Source organism: Colossoma macropomum, unplaced genomic scaffold (genome assembly GCF_904425465.1).
Source record: "Colossoma macropomum unplaced genomic scaffold, Colossoma_macropomum, whole genome shotgun sequence".
Lineage (NCBI taxonomy): Eukaryota > Metazoa > Chordata > Actinopteri > Characiformes > Serrasalmidae > Colossoma > Colossoma macropomum.
In genome coordinates this window covers 2,697,733-2,716,152 of record NW_023494788.1, presented here as the reverse complement: position 1 = coordinate 2,716,152, position 18,420 = coordinate 2,697,733, and the positions used below count along the sequence as shown (strand labels likewise).

Here is an 18,420-nt window from a genome sequence, read left to right as displayed (position 1 = left end):
AGTTGTTACTGTCTCCTCCTTGGCACTCAGCTGCTGCACTGTAGCTCTTTCTGAGCAACTGCTCCACCTGGGCTCTGTCTCTCTGAGCTGGGCGAAGTCTTCCCTTCTGAACAACCTTGGTCAAAGTGTGTTCAATTCGTCCCAAGACTTCTGACAGTCTCTCTCCAGAATGTTGCTGCAAGGCTCTGAAGGCTATGTACACATCTTCTCCAGACTGGACTCAAAGGCTTTCTCCAAGCCTGTTAGATGGTCATCAGGTGTGGCGTCAGGATTATTAATCCACATGGCTTGGTCTATATCAAGAGCTGAACCCTTTTCCATTTCTCAAGGTCAGGAAGCTTGCTTTCTTTGTTCATCATCTTGTTCCAGCCACATGTCAAGATATAAAGCCTTAAAGCCTTGTACTACATACTAGCATGTACAGAATGTGGCTTGGTGGGCATGGCCTAGCAATAATCGCAGGCTTGTACCTTACTATTCCGACGTGACCAGCCTGCTGATTGATCTTACTAAAAAGAGAGAACCTGATCCGGTCTAGTAGATGGAGTAGTACCAACGGGCTTCACCCAAATTAAATCAGCTCTGTGGGGGCCCGTTGTTGCATGACTTTGCTCTCCCTTTTGTGTAGCAGACGGATGCGTTGGACAGAGGGCTGGGGCAGTTTTGTCCCAGGTGTTGCATGGTGAGGACGGACCAGTGCTGTACATTAGTTGAAAACTGTCAATGAGGGAGACTAAGTACAGCACTATTCAAAAGAAGTGCCTAGCCATCAAATTGGTGGCCCTCACACTCCATTATTACCTAATGGGGTGCCCTTTCATCCTCTGTTTGACTTTATTTTGATGATGGCTGAAAAGCCTAAAGAAATCCTTCATAAAAACTCCAACTCTGAAACCTCAGCTCCCACGTCTCCGTCTTCTTTACAGTGTTTACAGTGTTGTCATGTTAAAATAAGCATGGATGGGTCCCTGAAAAAGACATAGTCTATAATGGTGCATATGTTGCTCTGAAATCTGTTCTGTGTTAATGGGTCTTTCACAGACATGCAGGTTACCCACTGATACCCTCAATACCACGACAGACCCTGGCTTTTGAACTTTACACTGGTAACAATCAAGATGGCCCTTTTCTTCTCTGGCCCAGAGAAAATAAAGTCTATTGTTTCTATAAACAATGTGAAAGGTTGACTCATCAGACCACAATACACATTTCCACTGCGCGTCAGTCCATTTCACATAAGCTCGAGTCGAGAGAAGTTGGTAGCGCTTTGGACCTTGTTGAGATCACCTTTAGATCCCATTAAGAAACCATTAAATGCATTTAGAAGCAGCCACTGGTCACCTGTTAAACCAGTAGGATCCTTTACATGATGATATCAACCCATTAAAAATCCAAAACACAATACAAAACCATCAGGAACCAACAGAAACACTGAATGGTTACTATTTTTTTTTAGCAGGGATATGACTTCCACTGTGCATGGTACAGTCTTAACTTGCATTTGTGGGAGCAGCAATAGACGGTGTTTATTGACCCCATGCATGGAGTTGCTCAACAGTAATCGTTTTCACCTCACCATGAACACATGTCGAAACCTTTAGCACATTCTAAAAGTCATTGTTACTCTTCCTCTTTTTGCACCTTTCTTATGTTCATGCTTTCCTTTACCGGTTAATACCAGTTCTGTACTTTATTGTACAAACTCTTTGGTTTCAGCAGTGTTTTTCTGATCCATGAACAGATTCTTATAAAAATGCAGTGCCGTTATCCACATAGTCAAGCATTTGTTTTAGAAAGACCTTGTTTCATAATGATGATTTACAATGAGCTTCTATGCATATTTATAGGTAATGTTAATCTCTCAATCTCATTTCTTCATTACCACTGTCTTACATCACCTTTACTTTTAAAAACACTTAATAATCTTTTGTGGACTGATGTTTCAAATATTCTTTCTCCAATAATGTTTGCAGGCGACACAACCCTTGTCGCTTCACATTCAAATTTCAACACATTGATTAAGGATGTTAATGTTGGTTTAAATGCCTATTCTACATGGTTTAAATTAAATAAACACTCTTCAAATATAATAAAGTCTATTTTTACCATTTTTACTGGTAAAAAATGATACTCTAAGAATTTATCTAAAATTATAATTGAGTCTGTTGAGATGCCTCAAATGTCAACTACAAAATTTTTAGGAATTATTGTTGATGAGACTCTGAGTTGGAGAGAACAAATAGACTGGGTTAGCAGAAAAATAAATAAATCTATTGGTATTATAAGGAAGGTTGGTAATCTGGTTAACACAAATTGCCTTCTTACTCTTTATTATAGTCTAATTTATCCTTATCTTTCATGTTGTAATATAGTGTGGGCAAGTACTTTCTCCACTACTCTTCACAAAATTTGGGTCCTTCAGAAATGTTTTGTTAGGATTGCAACCCGATCGGATTTATATACGTCATCTGCTCCTTTATTTCAGAAACTTCAAATTCTTACAATTTATGACATTAATAGGTGTTTTTATTTATAAGATATATTCAAGTGAAGGGAATATTCCAGAGCAGTTTAAAAATGACTTCACAGTAAATTCATACGTTCATCCATATTCAACTCAGATCTTCATCCTCCTAAATTTCGCACTTGTAGAGGTCAATTTGTAATAAGATTTAGGGACACTGAAATATGGAATAGGCTTTCCCATTTGGCAAAAAATTGGTCTTCTTTAAAATCCTATAAAAGATACTTAAAAGATCATTTAATATCTGTACTGTAGTTGTTCTTCTATTGTTTTATTTGCTTCATTTATTGTGATGTTTATTATTAGAACTGCTCAGGAGTTAATATGGTTGTATAAAGTTCTATCATTTCTTAAACATATGTATTTATATTTCATATATGCACGGACGCTCTAGTGCACATACACAATGCATATATATGCTTACACATTTAAATGTTTTTAGTGAACGTGTTATGTTGATGCTAACATTTTATTTGAGGTTTGCTTTATGTCATTATTATGTTGTATATTATTTTGTATTTTTCATTATACTGTGTAATTTTATTGTTATTTAGGTGGAGGCTACTAGGTTTTAGGGCTCTCCCTGAGTATGTTATCTTAGTCTATTCGTGTGTATTTTAAGTTGTGCAAACTAAAATAACTAAAACTCAAACTAAACTAAAATATGTATCATAGAAACTTATGCAAGTGTGCAAGTGCACATTCTGCATGACTGTTGCTTTGTCTGCATTAATTTATTATTTAAGAGATGTGTTAAGAAATGCGATGAAATTTTCTGATGATGATTTCACAACACACAACTTCCATGTAAAAATTTTACGCCCTTATCAGAGAAAAAAACATCTCCATGTGCGTGTGTGTGTGTGTGTTGTGTTGTGTGTGTGTGTGTGTGTGTGTGTGTGTGTATGAGAGAGAGAGTGTTTATAAATGGTGTTGCTGAAGCTGGTGGTCACTCATTGATTGACAATGATCCTGTTGGTGTTGCTTCTCACTGCCACTGTAAGTACTGATGTGTTTCATCCATGCTCTTATTCTCTTTTCGTTATTATAAAATAAACTTAATTAAAAATTATTATACAATGCAGTTTTGTTGGTTGCAAGACTTAATATTCTGTTTTAGGTTAAAACTGCAGTGTATGATTTTATAATCTTATTGAATTTTAAATAGAAATTTGTGCTGTTTGATACCTCAAACACTGAAAACAGTAATATATAGAATTTTTCCCCATGAATAAAATATGTCAGCAAAATGTTTTTGGTTTTCTTGCTTTTGGTAAATGTTTTACTCTTATGAAAATTATGTATGTTATACATTTGAATCAAGTCAATATTTTTAATTAACTCCTTAAAATCGCAGGCTTATTACACTAATTACATACTTAATAAGGCTTATTATTCAGTAACTACAGGGACTTCAATGCAAACTGGCTGAGCTATTCTCAGGTTATAGCAGTGTGTAAAATAACTTAAGGGCTCCCGGGGGCCCTGGCCATTTACGGGGTTAACAAGTATATCACTGTGGGAACAAAATGCTGTATCTTCATTTGCTTCCATTTACATTGTGTCAAAATTCCATGATGAACAGACCAGTAGAAATGCTCCAAGAGATGAAAGGTTCTGTTCTGACAGTGATGATATGCCAAATTTGAAATTTACCACATTTGGTTTAAAATCTTTAGCAATATTCTAGTAAAATAATTATATCCTCCTTGTTCCTTATTGATTTTGTGTTTGTGTGTGTTTACAGCAGGCAGGCCACGCTCAGAGGGTTCAGGGAGAGGAGAAAGACGGCTCATGTGTGTGTGAGGTGAACAGCGCCATCTGGGCTTTTCCTACCGCTAAATATGAGGCAGTCTCAGACCTGCTAGAGGGCTGTAGAGCCTCACTGCAAGAACTCCAAACAAAGGTAATTCACACTGTGTGAACTTTAAGCACAGATAATGCACACTGTACTAACTGCAAACACAGGTAATACACACTGGATAAACTCCCAACACAAATAAAACACAATATATAAACCCTAAACAAGGGTAATTCACACAGCACAAACTCCCAAACCAGGTAATTCACACTGCATAAACCCCAAACACAGGTCATACACACTGCATACAATCTAAACGCAGGCAATTCATGTGCATAAACTCCAAACACAGGTAAATCATACTCACAAACTCTTAACACAAGCAATTCACACTGCGTAAATTCCAAAACTAATAAACTCCATTTCGGCCAAAATGTATGTATGACTACGCTCACCAACAACAGAACCTTAGGCGACATCACACTTACTACAGCCAAATTAAATCTCGCTCTGAAGCAAATTTAAAACATCACTAATAAATCATAATAAATGCTGGATGGTGTTTACTCTTACTGGCAGGTGACGATGACCAATAAAGAGCTGCCTAAGATGCAGGTCACACTGAAGAACGTGACGGCACGTCTACAGCGCTTCAAGTACCTGGACACACAGGGCCTGTACAACGCTCTGCACCTGCGCCAGCTCAGCAATGAGCTCCAGGACCTTCATCAGATCATCAGTGACACACACAGGGACAGGCCCAGCGCCGAAACTCAGAAACTACGTACAGAGGTACAGACACATTTCTGCCTCCACACACAGGAACAGCAGGAGTGGATGTGGTGGTTAGGGATGTGCACAGGTGCTCGAGTACTCGCTTCACCGCTCAAGGTGCCAGTATTCAAATACTGAAATCACCATTTGGGTATTTGCTATATCTCATCACACCTGTGTCTTGTGTGTACACACACAATGGACTTTGGAGGTCATTTATGTGCATTATGTTAACTGTGGGAGATACATAATTACATCCACTGTAAATTTGTGCTTCAGTTGCAGAAGATTCAGAAGGATGTGGAGAAGATGTACACAGACAATACCTTCAACTTAGAGGCAGTGAAGGAGAAGCTGCGCTTCCTCAATAACCGTGTGCAGACCTGCAGGACCATTCCTGCAGACTTCACGAGTAAAGGTACTCATGTTTTCCTCTTCATCTGAGAGAAGAAGTTATTATTCACTGGAATACACAGTCTCACTATTGGGTGTTAATTGAAAAAAAATAAAATAAAACACATTTCAAGATATAGTCGCTATGGGGACCTAGGAGGGTTAAAAGAATTGGTCTCTTTTAAAATGCTGGGATAACAAAATGAGAGTGGCACAAAACTTTTGGCATAAAACAGGTGAGTGGAGAGTATTTTTTCATGAGTCTACACAAATTCTTGAAGCTTCAACTTGTAAGGCTAAGCCTGACTCCCTGGCACTTGTGCAGTATCAGTCAAAGTTTAGGAAGTATCTACCCTGGAAGAACGAGACCAAGTGGTTTCCAGAAGTCACAGTAAACTGTCCTAAGATGTGATCTCGGTCTTGCAGGTTCCTGTTCTCATCGTATCATGAGCAACATCAGCTCCCCACTGATCACCAAGCTGAGTCCGTTTGGCAAGTCCTACCCCTCGGGTGCCTGGGGCCGTGACACCAGCGCCGGCAGTGAGGAAAGGTATTGGGTCCAGCCTTTGGTCAAGAGCCACAGGTTTGGCAACCAAATCCGTTACTACCCATCTTTTGAGGACTTCATGGCCGGCAGAAATCACCGTGACGAGTATGTTGCATCCTCCTACACTCACAATGACGCGATTCAGGGCCCAGCTACCATAATGTACGATGGTGTTGTGTACTATCAGTGCTACACTGCGGCTAAGCTATGCAGCTACAACCTGCAGACCAAAAAGAACCAGCGCTTGAAACTGCCTGAAGCCGGAGTCAACAACAAGTTCCCATATTGCTACTACGAATGCCGCGACTGGACCGACATCGACCTAGCGGCCGACAGCGAGGGCCTGTGGGTGATGTTTGCCACAGAGAGCAACTACGGTAACATGGTTCTGAGCCGAGTGAACAGGGCAGGCTTCAACGTGACGCAGACCTGGAAGACCAGGCTGTTCAAACGCTCAGTCACCAACGCCTTCATGGTGTGCGGGGTGCTGTACGCCACACGCTACGTCGACCAATACAAAGAGGAGGTGTTCTACGCCTTCGACACGGCCACGGGGCTGGAGGACAACACGCTGTCCCTGCCGCTGGAGAAGGTTTCAGCCGGCATTGCCAACCTCCACTACAACCCCACCGACATGAAGCTCTACATGTATAATGACGGCTACCTGCTGTCTTTCCAAGCTTTCTTCTGAGGAGAGAAGATGATATGTAATGATGCAGGATATCACAGTTCAGACAGACTTCACTGCTAAAAATGTAAAGTACTGTGCAAAAGTCAGAGACCCTTCATTTATTTAATTTTCAGTCAAAATAGCCATAAAGTTAATTATATATATGGAGGAAATTCGATATGAGAAGGCCGACTTCAATAATTAAGAGGAAAGTCAAAGAAAATAATTTCTTAAATTCAAAAAAAGATATAAGGAAAAAGGGGACTGCTGGTAGACACCAAAACTGCCCCCATCAGATAAACAGCACTTAAAGCTTTCAACTTTGAGAGAGAGGAGAAAATCAAGCTGCTTCAGATCTGAAAACATCCACAGGTGTTTCTGTCCATCCTTCCACTGTGAGAAGACGACTCAGCGCTGTGGGTCTGAAAGGATGTGTAGCTGTCAAGAAGAACCTCACTGAGAAAAGGAGACGGACACATCAAACAAAGAAGCTGAACAATGGACTGACCACCCCAGAGCCCACTCTTTAACTTTATTACAACTTCCATTCTTTTCAGGGGTGGACACACCAAATACGGAAAAAATAATATTATATTGAGCTGTTGAGATTTGTGTGTAATTTCCAGATAAATGTGTTTTCTGACTTTTAAAATGAAAAACGTGTACTCACTGGCTATTTTGATTTGAAATTGAACAAATGACTTTTGCACAGAAATGTTATATTTTTTTTCAGTGGAAAAGAAAAATAAAACAACTTAGAGATTCCTGTCATTTTCTGATAAATGTTTCCTGTTTTTTCTTTGACTATGAAAAACGAATAAGTTGTACTCAACGGCTATTTTGACTAAAAATTAAACAAATGATGCCTTTTGCACAGAAATGTTTTAGTATTTTTTCCAGTGGATAAGAAAAATGAAACCTTTTGTGGCTTAAATACTACAGGTCTGTTTAAATTTCATAAGTTATGAGGTAGACTGTCCCAAAATTGTGTAACTTAAGGCCCTTAGTGGTAAAATAGAATCAGACGTTTACATTTTGTAGTTTACATTTAATTTTACAACACAAAAACATTGCTGAACCTCTTAAAGGAACTAATACTCAGGAAATGTGATTAAAACAGCAAAAATGTATTGACATGCTATTTTTCAGGCAGCAACGCGTCGGCAGATTTTCATACATATTGCCATGTTTCAATAAAGGCTTTTTATACTTTTTTGTTAAGATGGGGTCCTCAGAATTTCTTTTTTCTGGGATTTAATTTGCACATGCCTTGTGGATGCAGATGGATTTTTTGTTTTTTGCCACTCCCAGCATGGAATCGTTGCTTTGTAATAATACAGCATTATAAGTGATTACAATGACCATTACAACTCTGCTTTAAAGCAGCACGTTTAAATGATGCATCTCTGTAATTTTACTTGTAAATCATTCTGCGTCTGCACTAGTGCAAAGTGAGGCTGTGGTGCCCCCTGGTGGTAGTCTTGGCTCAAGCAGAGTGGACTGGCTCAGGCTTTGCTTCAGCTGGGCTGGTAGGTCTGCTGTCTGTCTGGGACTCCCCCTCTGTGCAACACAAACACAATCGATTGATCAACTAACAAACCAATCAAATCAAATCAGTCACTCCATTAATCATTAATCAATCTGTCTATCTATCACTCAATCCATACATATTCATTATCTTCTAATCATCTTTCTTTACTGCATTACTGCTGCACAGATACCACTAAACATAAACAAGCTCTCTACAAAATACAGTTCTGTAAGTGTATATATATATATATATATATATATATATAATCTCAAGTATTTACACTTGAAAATGTGTTTTCAAATGGTGAACAAATCTTTGATGCCTTTTTATGATTATACATATGCACTACGTAGCAGCAACCTATCAACCTATTAGTGGTCATTTCTGGACCATATTGTTCGCCCACCCTCTGAACCGTTCACCTAACATGGCAAATAATGTCTTAGAAATATTACTTCTGAAACGACAAAGCAAAATTACTTTTCAGTAAAGGTGAGATAATTTCATGTACCAACCTGCAAGTGTATTATTGCAAGCAAAATGTTAGATATTTAATTTAATGAGAGACAAATATCAGATATCTGCAAATGATTATAATTTTTTCTTCTGTAAAAGGGGAATTCCACAGTTTCTGCAAAATTTCTCCATAATTAAACTGTTAAGATATTGTAGCATTCCGCTACTGGCCACGGACACAGATCATCGTGGATGATCCGGATTTGCAGTAAGAAGAATTTAAACTGTAAGTACACTGAAAATATACTGACAATATAGGTGCAGCAGTGTTAGTTATGCTTTGTTGTGCCAGACTGTGCTGGGCTTGTGGTGGTTTGTGTGGAAGTCAGTATCTACTGTCATTGTGGGATGTGTGGCTGTTACTGACCTCAAGGCTTTCTCCCATGTTGCTATGTTCAATAAAAGAGCATTCGTTTGAAGTGCTATGTTTCCCACGTCTTCTTCTTCTGCGCCGACGGCACAACATAAAGTCAATCAGAGTGGTTTGATGTGATATGCATCGTATTGGAGAAACTTACCAGAGACAGGTTTTTCACAGTGATGGTGATAGGAACCAGATGTCTGAAGAGTTTAATGCCTCTAAAAGCCCCCTTACAGAAAGTTATTACATATAATGGTTGTGAATACACTGCATGATGTGTGAAACATTGTTTTATGATTTTTTCAAGTTCATTTTTGGTCTAGAATATGTTTTTTTTCCTAATTTTCTCCCCAATACATATCCAATTCCACCCACAAGTTAGGACTCCCCCAATCACACAATACCACCAGCACTTTCGAGGGCGAAAGCCTCCAAGACCTGTAAAGCGCCACTGCATCTTTTCAAACTGCCGCTAATGCAGTGTCATTAGACAGCTGAACGTGCTGGGAGAAAAGTGCCAACCACCAGTTCTGTTATGTCAGCTAACAGACGCCTGTGCTCGCCAGCATCGTGCAAGGTGATGTGGGGAGACAGAGGGGCATCCTACCCACCCAGAGAGCGAGGCCAATTGTGCTCTCCTGGACTCCTGGTCATACATGGCTGTGCTACTCCGGAGCTGAATATGCTCACTATTATCCACATATAAAATAAAAATACTCAAAAGACGTGAAGGTTCACTGGTGGTTTTGGAGAGCAAATAAAATGGCAATATCTGCATTGTTGACAGCACAACTCCTGCTTCCTATCACCATCACTATGAAGAAATCAGTCGATACATCACTCTACAATGAATCATTTCACATCAAACCACTCTGAATGACTGTTTACATCTCAGCTACTCAATCATCATCACTGTATAAAAGATCTGTGGAATTCCACTATGAGACATTGGAATCTTTTTGCAGTGGCTGAAACATGGATGGGGACACATGCTGTTGTCCTTCAGCTCAGAACAGAACATAACAGACCCTCAGATGGACAGGCCACAGAGATGTAATTACACATGACTCATAACGTTCAGAAAGCAGAGGATCCACTGAGCACTGAGTCATCAGGCAAAGGAAAGGCTGTAATTGGACAAGCCAGCAAAGGTCAGGCTGGACTAGAATTGGACAGCAGCTCAAAAAGAGTCTTATCATATTCCTCTAGGGTTGGGGGGGGGGCAGAGGTTGCTATATCAACAATTTGTGTTGAAGAGTAAAATGACTGGTTATAATCTGCTATGTTTAAGCGATAGAACATGAGAGGGAGAGCAACAATGTGCTGTAAATGTATCATACAGAGCTGTACATAAATGTTAGGCATGTAGTGCTGGTTCTATAAAAGCTGCAAGTGTTGTAGCACAAATTAAATTGTTTTAGCACTGATACAGTCCATTCTGGAGGCAGCTGTCTAAGTAGGCAGCATTTTAACACAGCATCTGTACACTGTACACTGTAGCGTAAGTCAGCTGTCTTCAAAGGTGTCTTATTTTGACATAATTTGAAGGCAATGTTGCATGTATACTTCAAGACAAAGGCAATATCATACTGAATACTGTTCAACTGCTGAGAGCTCCACCGCTTCAGTTTGATAAACATGGACGGAGCAGTAAATTCTGCCGTCCGAGGTATTTAATAACGTAGCAAATTCTTGTCTTTTCTTTATACTGTTTTGATTGATTGTCATAACTGTTTTGCAGTTTTTGCTGTAGGTGGCTAGAAATGGTTCCTGTGGTTAAATTTAGGCAATTCGGTTGTCTAAAAAAGGCTGCAGGAGCAAAAAGGGGCGCTTCAGCTTCCAAATTCAGAGAAGTCCTTTAGGAGGAGTTTTTTTTTCAGCAAAAAAGCTGTAAAATCACAAATCAAACTAAATGTTAACACATCCTCTACAGAGAACACACTTCTGCACATTTTAATAAATAGCTATTGTTTATTTGCTGAATGTAACACATTTGGAAAAATGAATCAAATGTGGCCAGTGCAAAAGTTATGGTACTTTGTATTTTACGTTTTTTTTCCCAATATGCTAAACTCAGGAAAAAAAAATAAACAAATAAACAAATAAATTTTGTGCTACAATTTGCAGGAAAATGCCATATTAAAAACTTCACTGTGTATGTTTTTTTTTTTTTATTAAAATTGAAAGATGTATTATTACTGAGTGAGGAGAATAAAAACAGACTAAAATATAATGAGCATGCTCTGCTGCGAGTCGCCCTGTAAAGCCTGAAGTAATAATTTCAAAGTCAGAGGTGTCGGGTCACACCACGTCATATGTTTTTGTGTATGTCACACACCCAGATTAAAAAAAAAGGTTCACCATGATGTTTAGGTCTCAAATTATCTCAAAATCAGCAGTTTACTGATGAAAACTTGTTGACAATTCACTCGCATCTTCGGAAGACACGTCTCTCACCAAGTTTTGTCTGAGTTCTCTTTGAAATCTCTTTCAATGGGCTCGCAATCATCAGATATGGGAAGGGGTCCAAAACACAACCCACATTACAAAATGCTCTTCCACATGTTGCGTGCAGTTACATATTTCCACCAGAGTGGTCTCCAAATTTTAAATTTCTTAAAGTATGTTTAACAGTTAACTGCAGCTTAGAGTAAACTGACTACTCAGTATGTCACTCACCATTCAGTAATTTTATTCAGTATGTCAATACACATGTTACTTAGCAACTGCTGACAGGCATAATAATATAATACTATTATAACAATAATATAATAATACAGCTATGGTGAAGAAATGCTTTATAACCAATCAGATTGTGGTGATTAAATGTGGTGTCAATTGACCCAGAATGGTAGGGTTGGTGATTGGTAAAGGTGGGCAAAATAATCATATTTTATCATTATTGTGATGAAATAGGTCACAATCAGCTTTTCTGAGCATGTAATGGATACTGAGAATTTTTATAAAAAACAGCTGCATGTTTCACTACACAGAAAGCATAATTAGCTTTAGAATGTATAAAACACTGAATAAAAATGACTGAACTCAGGTTTTGACAGTATTTTTTAAGTGTGGCTCTTATCAAACTTGTTAAACCTCAGAAAAACTAAATATTGTGATGCAAATTGTTCATTATGAAATCTGTCTTCAAGTATCATATTATATTTTTGCCGTATCGCCTGCCCTTACTAATTAGGATAAGGGCTTTTAGTCATGCACATTAGGAATGGATGTCAAAAAGCTAAAGTGGGTTGGTAACACAACTGTATGTCCTGTACACTTATGAAAACAACAAAACGTCACAAGAGTACATGAGCACCAGCTGGTCCTAAACTCCTCCTGGCTGAGGGAAACGCAGGCACTCACCTGAGTCTCTCCTTTCCAGCAGCTGCCAAGTTTTCCGGAGCTTGTATTCCAGGAACATCTGTTCTGTACACATCCATAACACCAACACAGACAGATTCTCCATTATCAGGTGACTGACACTGAATGCAGGCACTGCCTGCGTAGCCTCATATTCTATTACTTATTCAGGCCATCCATAAGACATAACACTAATGTACTCTAATGCAGTTTTCTCATCCTTGCCCTGGAGTAGCCCTACACTGCACACTTCAGTGTGTCCACTACATTAAAGCAATAAAGCAGCTTTTTTTTTCATTTGTGCTGGAACAATGAGGTTAATGTAGCTTACAAGTAATAGAAGTTTATAGTAACCACTCAGCATCATGCAAACTTCAAAACGTAATCTTGAACACTGTACAACACAATGTTAACAATAAAAAAGGACAAAATACAGGCTACAAAGGATTGGTACTGCTGTTTCTAGCTTTGCAACATACTTATGTCCATGTTTCTAAATAATAGTATATAATACAGTGTCAGAAACCACAAGCAAGTCCATTTGAGAGTACTCAACTAATTGATGGCTATAAGCTTCCATTAACTGTTAGATACATTAGCCTGGCAGTGCAAAATGAACAAACTTTGCTGATCTACTATATTTGGGCTATGGGGGTGTAAATTTCATTTTCTGGCCAAATCATCACTATAATGTAACTGACTGAAGTCATTACGGTCATGTTAAGATGCTGATTAGTTGAAACAGGGTTGTTAGAGAAGAGAACACTAATACCAATTCTGGCTAACTCTACTCTTATGTGTCTTTTATAAATAACATCAATGCAAAAAAACATAAGCAGTGTTATGCACCTATTTTGTGTCGTTTTTCTTTTTCTCGCTCTAACTCGTTGTGAAGCATATCCACTTCTTCTCTCTGTAGCTCCAACTGAATTCTATCACAATAAACAAAAAAGCTTTAAACACCATGGAAATAATGTTGGATGAATTCAGAGAACTTGATCGGAATATGATCAAGAGTGCTTCTCCTCATTGTTGGTTATGGAGCAATGAGCATCCTGACTGAAAAGTGCTCCTCTAGCCTGCACAACCACACTTCACATTTTTAAACTGTGTGTGTACATTGAAAAAAAATCATGAAAAAAAAGTACTCATGAAAGGGGCCATATGCCACCCACAGCTGACCAGTCAAGACTGAGGACTCTTACTCCCTCACTAAGCATGGACAAAAAGCTTTTTTGAACACAAACTGTATTCTTGCTTCTCTTCTTTTGTGTATTTTGGTATATAATCTACATTTTCTACTTGGTGGAGGTATTTTCATCCACACAATTAAAGTGCGGTTGCAGGTTTGTAGAGAACTGGTTTCCCGTTGAATGACTGTAATTCCTAAAAAACCGCAGGCAACAGTTTAGGCACATCAAGTCAAATTCCATGTTGTTGTTGATTTCCTAAATGAAAATAAGTTTAAACATTCTCTACACATTTTAATGCACAACTACTGGTTACTTGCTGAATTTAACATATTGGGAAAACATAAACTACAAAGTATGGCCTGTGCAAAAGTTACAGCACATTTTATATTTGAGGTTTTATGTTCTTCCACTATGTTGAGCTCAGCAGATAAACAGAAATTATGCATTACAATCTGCAGTAAAATTGCATCTCTACGTTTGTTCCCTGTAGAGGATGTGTTAACTTATTTTCATTTAGCACATCTAAATTGACCTGGAATATCTGAGCTTTTGAACATGACTGTATATAGCAATATGTATTGGAATTGTAACTCTGACTGACCCTTTTGTAGTTGTTTTGGAGAGGTTGGACAAGCTTTATGTGGTTGGAATAGTGTAATGGGCAACACCACTGCCCTTCAGCAGCAGATTGAGGTTTGATTTTGGTGGGGAAGAACAACCACAATAGACCATTTAGAATCCTTGGGCGAGACTTTAGACACTCCATTCAGCTACCTCTGTAACATGATTAAAATTGCGAGTATTCCATATAAAAGCATCTGCAAAGTGCCATAAATGCTTTACAGAAAAATCACACTTGAGAAGAAACTGTACTGCACAACTATTTTGTCAAAACATTCTAAATTTACAGTGAGTTAGTGACCTGACAAATTAACAAATGATATTTATACTGTATGTCTGACAAAGGTAACACTGTGAGGGCAGACTGGATGGGTTTTTTGTAGGGCTGGACCCGAATATTCAACTATTTGGATATTAGTTTGTTGGGTGGGTATGTGGTTTTTAATTTTGTGATTCGGATATTACTTTTTTGGCTAAATGTAAGCTATCAATAATGGCAAACTGTAACTTGCCTTGCTATGTGTTCAGAATAATGAACAGAGCTGTAGAGGATTCTAAAATGAAAAGTGTATAACATCAAGAATAAATGTATATTAAAATTAATATCTAGATTGCTCCGCATTTCAATAGCAGTGATTAAGGTCACCTCACACAAAGTCCGTATGACGTAAGTGTAGGATGCTTGCTGCAGCTGTAAGGCAGGGCTAAGTTATAGGTTATATATGGGTACTGGGATATAAACTGAGTCTGTTCTACAGTTTCTCATTAGGTTGAATGAATAACGTCTCTAAATGTAGGTATTGTGATATAAACTGAGTCTGTTCTACAGTTTCTCATTAGCTTGAATGAATAACCGGCTCTAAATGTTGGTACTGAGTCGTGTTCTACAGTTTCTCTATAGGTAGCTATAAAACAATGCATTTGTTACTGTATATGTGTTCGTTTTTATGAATAATACATCTTATAAATAAAAACCAAAGTGAATTTGCATGTGATTTGAACTAAGATCAAGCATGTGCATTAAAAAGCTTCAAATATTAATCATGTAAGAACATAATTGAATTAATAGACTATAAATGGTTGGTTTGTGTACACAGGCATGTAATCTGTAGGCTGCAGATGGCAGGGTAGTGTAAACAAAACGCAAAACAGCTGTTTAAATACTGCTCTGTATCTGCAGTGAGTGGAAGCATGTGTGCGGAGGCAGTGCTGCTATATATATCTCTGATGTTTTACGCCGTATGTAGTCGTGGACGAAAAGAGACAAACACAAACCATGAAGCATTTTTGCCCTAATTGTTTTTTTTTTCTGTGGAATCAAATAAACTAATATTTGATTCCACAGAGAAACTAACAAATGTGTGTATAACTCCACCTGTTGTCTCAGCGTCTTCACCTCCCTGACAAGTCTGGTCACACATACTGCTTGCTGCTGATATGCAGAGAGGGCCGTCATCCGCCTGGATCAGATGCACACACATACAAACATGTTAGCTGGTAGCACAGCATGGTGTACAGTGGTTTTCAAACTGTGGGTCTCGACGCACTGCTGGGTCACAATGTGGCAATGAGTGGTTTGAAAGGAAGCTGGATATGTGCACATTTTTTGTTTTTTTGTTGGGCACTCCTGGTCACTGAGGTGGAAATAAGTTAAACCTCTACAGAGAACACACTTCTGTATATTTTAATGCACAATTATTGGGTTATTTGCTGAATTAACATACATACATACATACATCATCTAAACCGCTTATCCTTCTGGGTCGCGGTGGGCAGAATACACCCTGGACAGGTCACCAGTCCATCACAGGGCAGACAGACAGACAGACATGTAGGGGCAATTCGGCATTTCCAATTGGCCTGACTGCATGTCTTTGGAATGTGGGAGGAAACCCACGCAGACACGGGGAGAACATGCAAACTCCACACAGAAAGGACCCTGGTCGCCCGACTGGGGATCGAACCCAGGCCCTTCTTGCTGTGAGGCGACAGCGCTACCCACTGCGCCACCGTGCCGCCCCTGAATTAACATATTAGAAAAAAAAATAAAACAAAATGCAGTATGTGCAAAAGTTAGGGTGCACATAAAATTTTACTTATGAGCAAATAAGTATATACATTTTACTTAAAATATATTAAATAAATATATTTTACTCAACAGCAAATAGACTGTGTGCATTAAAATTGAGGAGATGATGAGTTCGATCCCTGGTGATGCTACAGTCATTCGTTGCCGGGAGTCCAAGAGGGCACAACTGGCCTTGCTCGCTCTCTCTCTGTGTTGGTAGGATGGCCCTCCTTCTCCCCCATCACTCAGCTCAAGGCTAGTTAGTGTAGGTGTCTGTTAGCGGATGTCATGGAACTGGCAGTTAGTGTTCTCCATTCAGCTGTACAATGACAGTGCATTAGCAGCAGTTTGAAAATTTGCCATGGAGCTTCACATGACTTGGAGGAAGCATGTGGTCCCCCTTACCCCCCTAGTGCTAGTAGTATTGTGTGATTATGACTGGGGGAGACCTAGCATGATTAGACATGATTCATTTGGGGAGAAAAATGGGAAATGGGCCAAAAAAGGAGAAAAAAATCACTCTACTCAACAATCTGATGGAAAATCTCCATTTACATGCACACTACAAGTGATCCGATCCAAAATTACATGCATGCGTGGAATACCACTTGAGAACGAGCATCACGTGAGTCCAGTCAGATTAAGACGAGTTTTCATTTGCTGCTTGTGTTTTTAAGTGTTTTTTGTGCTTTTGTTTAGTGATATTAAATCTGAGCAGCATATAAACAGAAAAAACAACAAAAAAAAACATTATAATTAGCACTACATATCTATCAAGTTGCAGAAGAGACTTGTCAGAAGAAGAGGAAAACAAACCATAAGGCAAAGTTAGCAAGTTAGCTATCAAGATAGATTAATACATTGCCTCAGTTTGTCTCATTTCCTCTACTCTAACACACCCACTTCAATCAGGAGAGAATGATAATGAGCTGATTAGTTGGATCAAGTGTGTTAGAGCAGGGGAAACACTAACATATTCAGCGCAAAGAGTACAGCTGGATCAGGACTGATAACTGTTCAAGCATCATTGGTGTGGCTAATATAAGTTAAGTGACCCTTATTAGTCCTCCAAATTTCACCTCTGCATTTAACCCATCTGTGCAGTGAAACACCCACATACACACTAGTGAATGCACACACATAGGGGGCAGTGAGCACACTTGCCCAGAGTGATGGGCAGCCCTATCCACAGCGCCCAGGGAGCAGTTGGGGGTTACGTGCCTTGCTCAAGGGCACTTCAGTCATGTCCTGTCGGCTGAGGGGGTTCAAACCGGCAACCTTCCAGTCACAAGGCTGGTTCCCTGACCTCCAGCCCACAACTGCCCCAATGATATAATTATTGCGGTAGAGCAAAGGAAAGTAAGCTTAAGGCAAGTTAACATGGTTGTTGCAAAAAAGGTTCAATACGATTAAAGCACAAAGGTAAACAAACAGCAGGTTAATTCGGTGGTTGTTGTAAAGGTTTAGTGAGCTTAAGCCTGGTGTAACAGCTGTTGAGTAAAATCAGCATAAAGGTAAACTCACGCCAGGTTCACCTCCACCTCCAGCTCTGCTAAACTTAATGAGAAACCAGGGTTCCTGCTCTGCAGTTCTGAAAAAAGCACACGACAAACACGAATGAGAACACTGAGTCAAAAGCATCAGGAGGGCGTACAAGTGTGTGCGAGAGTGTGTGGCTCACCTGTGGTAAAGGGTGGTAAGTAACTCATAAGAGTGGTGTTGGCCCATTCGTCCCTCACCTCCCTGTAGGGGAAAGAAAATACAGCACAAATATGGTCATAATTTTCATCTATATCAGTGTTTCCCACACATCTGAAATAAACTTCTAATGTATATGGATATCCACACTTATCTCAGGATTTCTTTTTACTTAATTGACTACTTAAATATGTTATGTATGGTTGGAATTTTTTTTTAAATGTTGTTTATTAAGTCTGCAGAATTGAACTACAAAAATGTAAAACAAGCTTGAAAAAGCTTGAAAGGACAAAGTGTGCCCTTGATTATAATAATATAAAAAATATGCAACTTGTTAAAATGCGATAAAACTGCATTTAG

At 39.0% G+C, this 18,420-nt stretch overlaps 2 protein-coding genes across 3 annotated transcripts in view; one reads left to right on the top strand and one right to left on the bottom strand.

Moving 5' to 3' along the window:
• The first annotated feature begins 3,444 nt into the window (after nt 1-3,444).
• On the top strand, nt 3,445-7,057 carry LOC118806362 (olfactomedin-like). Its single transcript, XM_036567775.1, has 5 exons — nt 3,445-3,523; nt 4,272-4,430; nt 4,905-5,117; nt 5,379-5,517; nt 5,919-7,057. The coding sequence occupies exons 1-5, from the start codon at nt 3,491-3,493 to the stop codon at nt 6,728-6,730; spliced, it is 1,356 nt and encodes a 451-aa protein (XP_036423668.1). The 5' UTR covers nt 3,445-3,490; the 3' UTR covers nt 6,731-7,057.
• Nucleotides 7,058-7,906: 849 nt separating this feature from the next.
• Nucleotides 7,907-18,420, bottom strand: part of si:dkeyp-50b9.1 — a 32,582-nt gene continuing 22,068 nt past the window's right edge. The window contains exons 8-13 of one of the 2 annotated variants that reach the window (XM_036567773.1): nt 18,044-18,105; nt 17,887-17,953; nt 15,670-15,754; nt 13,330-13,405; nt 12,484-12,546; nt 7,907-8,269 (exon numbers count right to left, since the gene is read on the bottom strand). In XM_036567773.1, coding sequence (XP_036423666.1) covers nt 8,196-8,269; nt 12,484-12,546; nt 13,330-13,405; nt 15,670-15,754; nt 17,887-17,953; nt 18,044-18,105 — 427 coding nt within the window. In that variant the 3' untranslated portion in view covers nt 7,907-8,195. The remainder of the gene's footprint in view (nt 8,270-12,483; nt 12,547-13,329; nt 13,406-15,669; nt 15,755-17,886; nt 17,954-18,043; nt 18,106-18,420) is intronic. The other variant, XM_036567774.1, reaches the window with a different exon arrangement.

Coding starts and splice junctions, on each gene's coding strand:
- LOC118806362 (XM_036567775.1), top strand. CDS start 3,491: ATGATCCTGTTGGTGTTGCTTCTCACTGCCACT. Junction 3,524..4,271: donor TGTTGCTTCTCACTGCCACT/GTAAGTACTGAT, acceptor GTGTGTTTACAG/CAGGCAGGCCACGCTCAGAG. Junction 5,118..5,378: donor CTCAGAAACTACGTACAGAG/GTACAGACACAT, acceptor TTTGTGCTTCAG/TTGCAGAAGATTCAGAAGGA.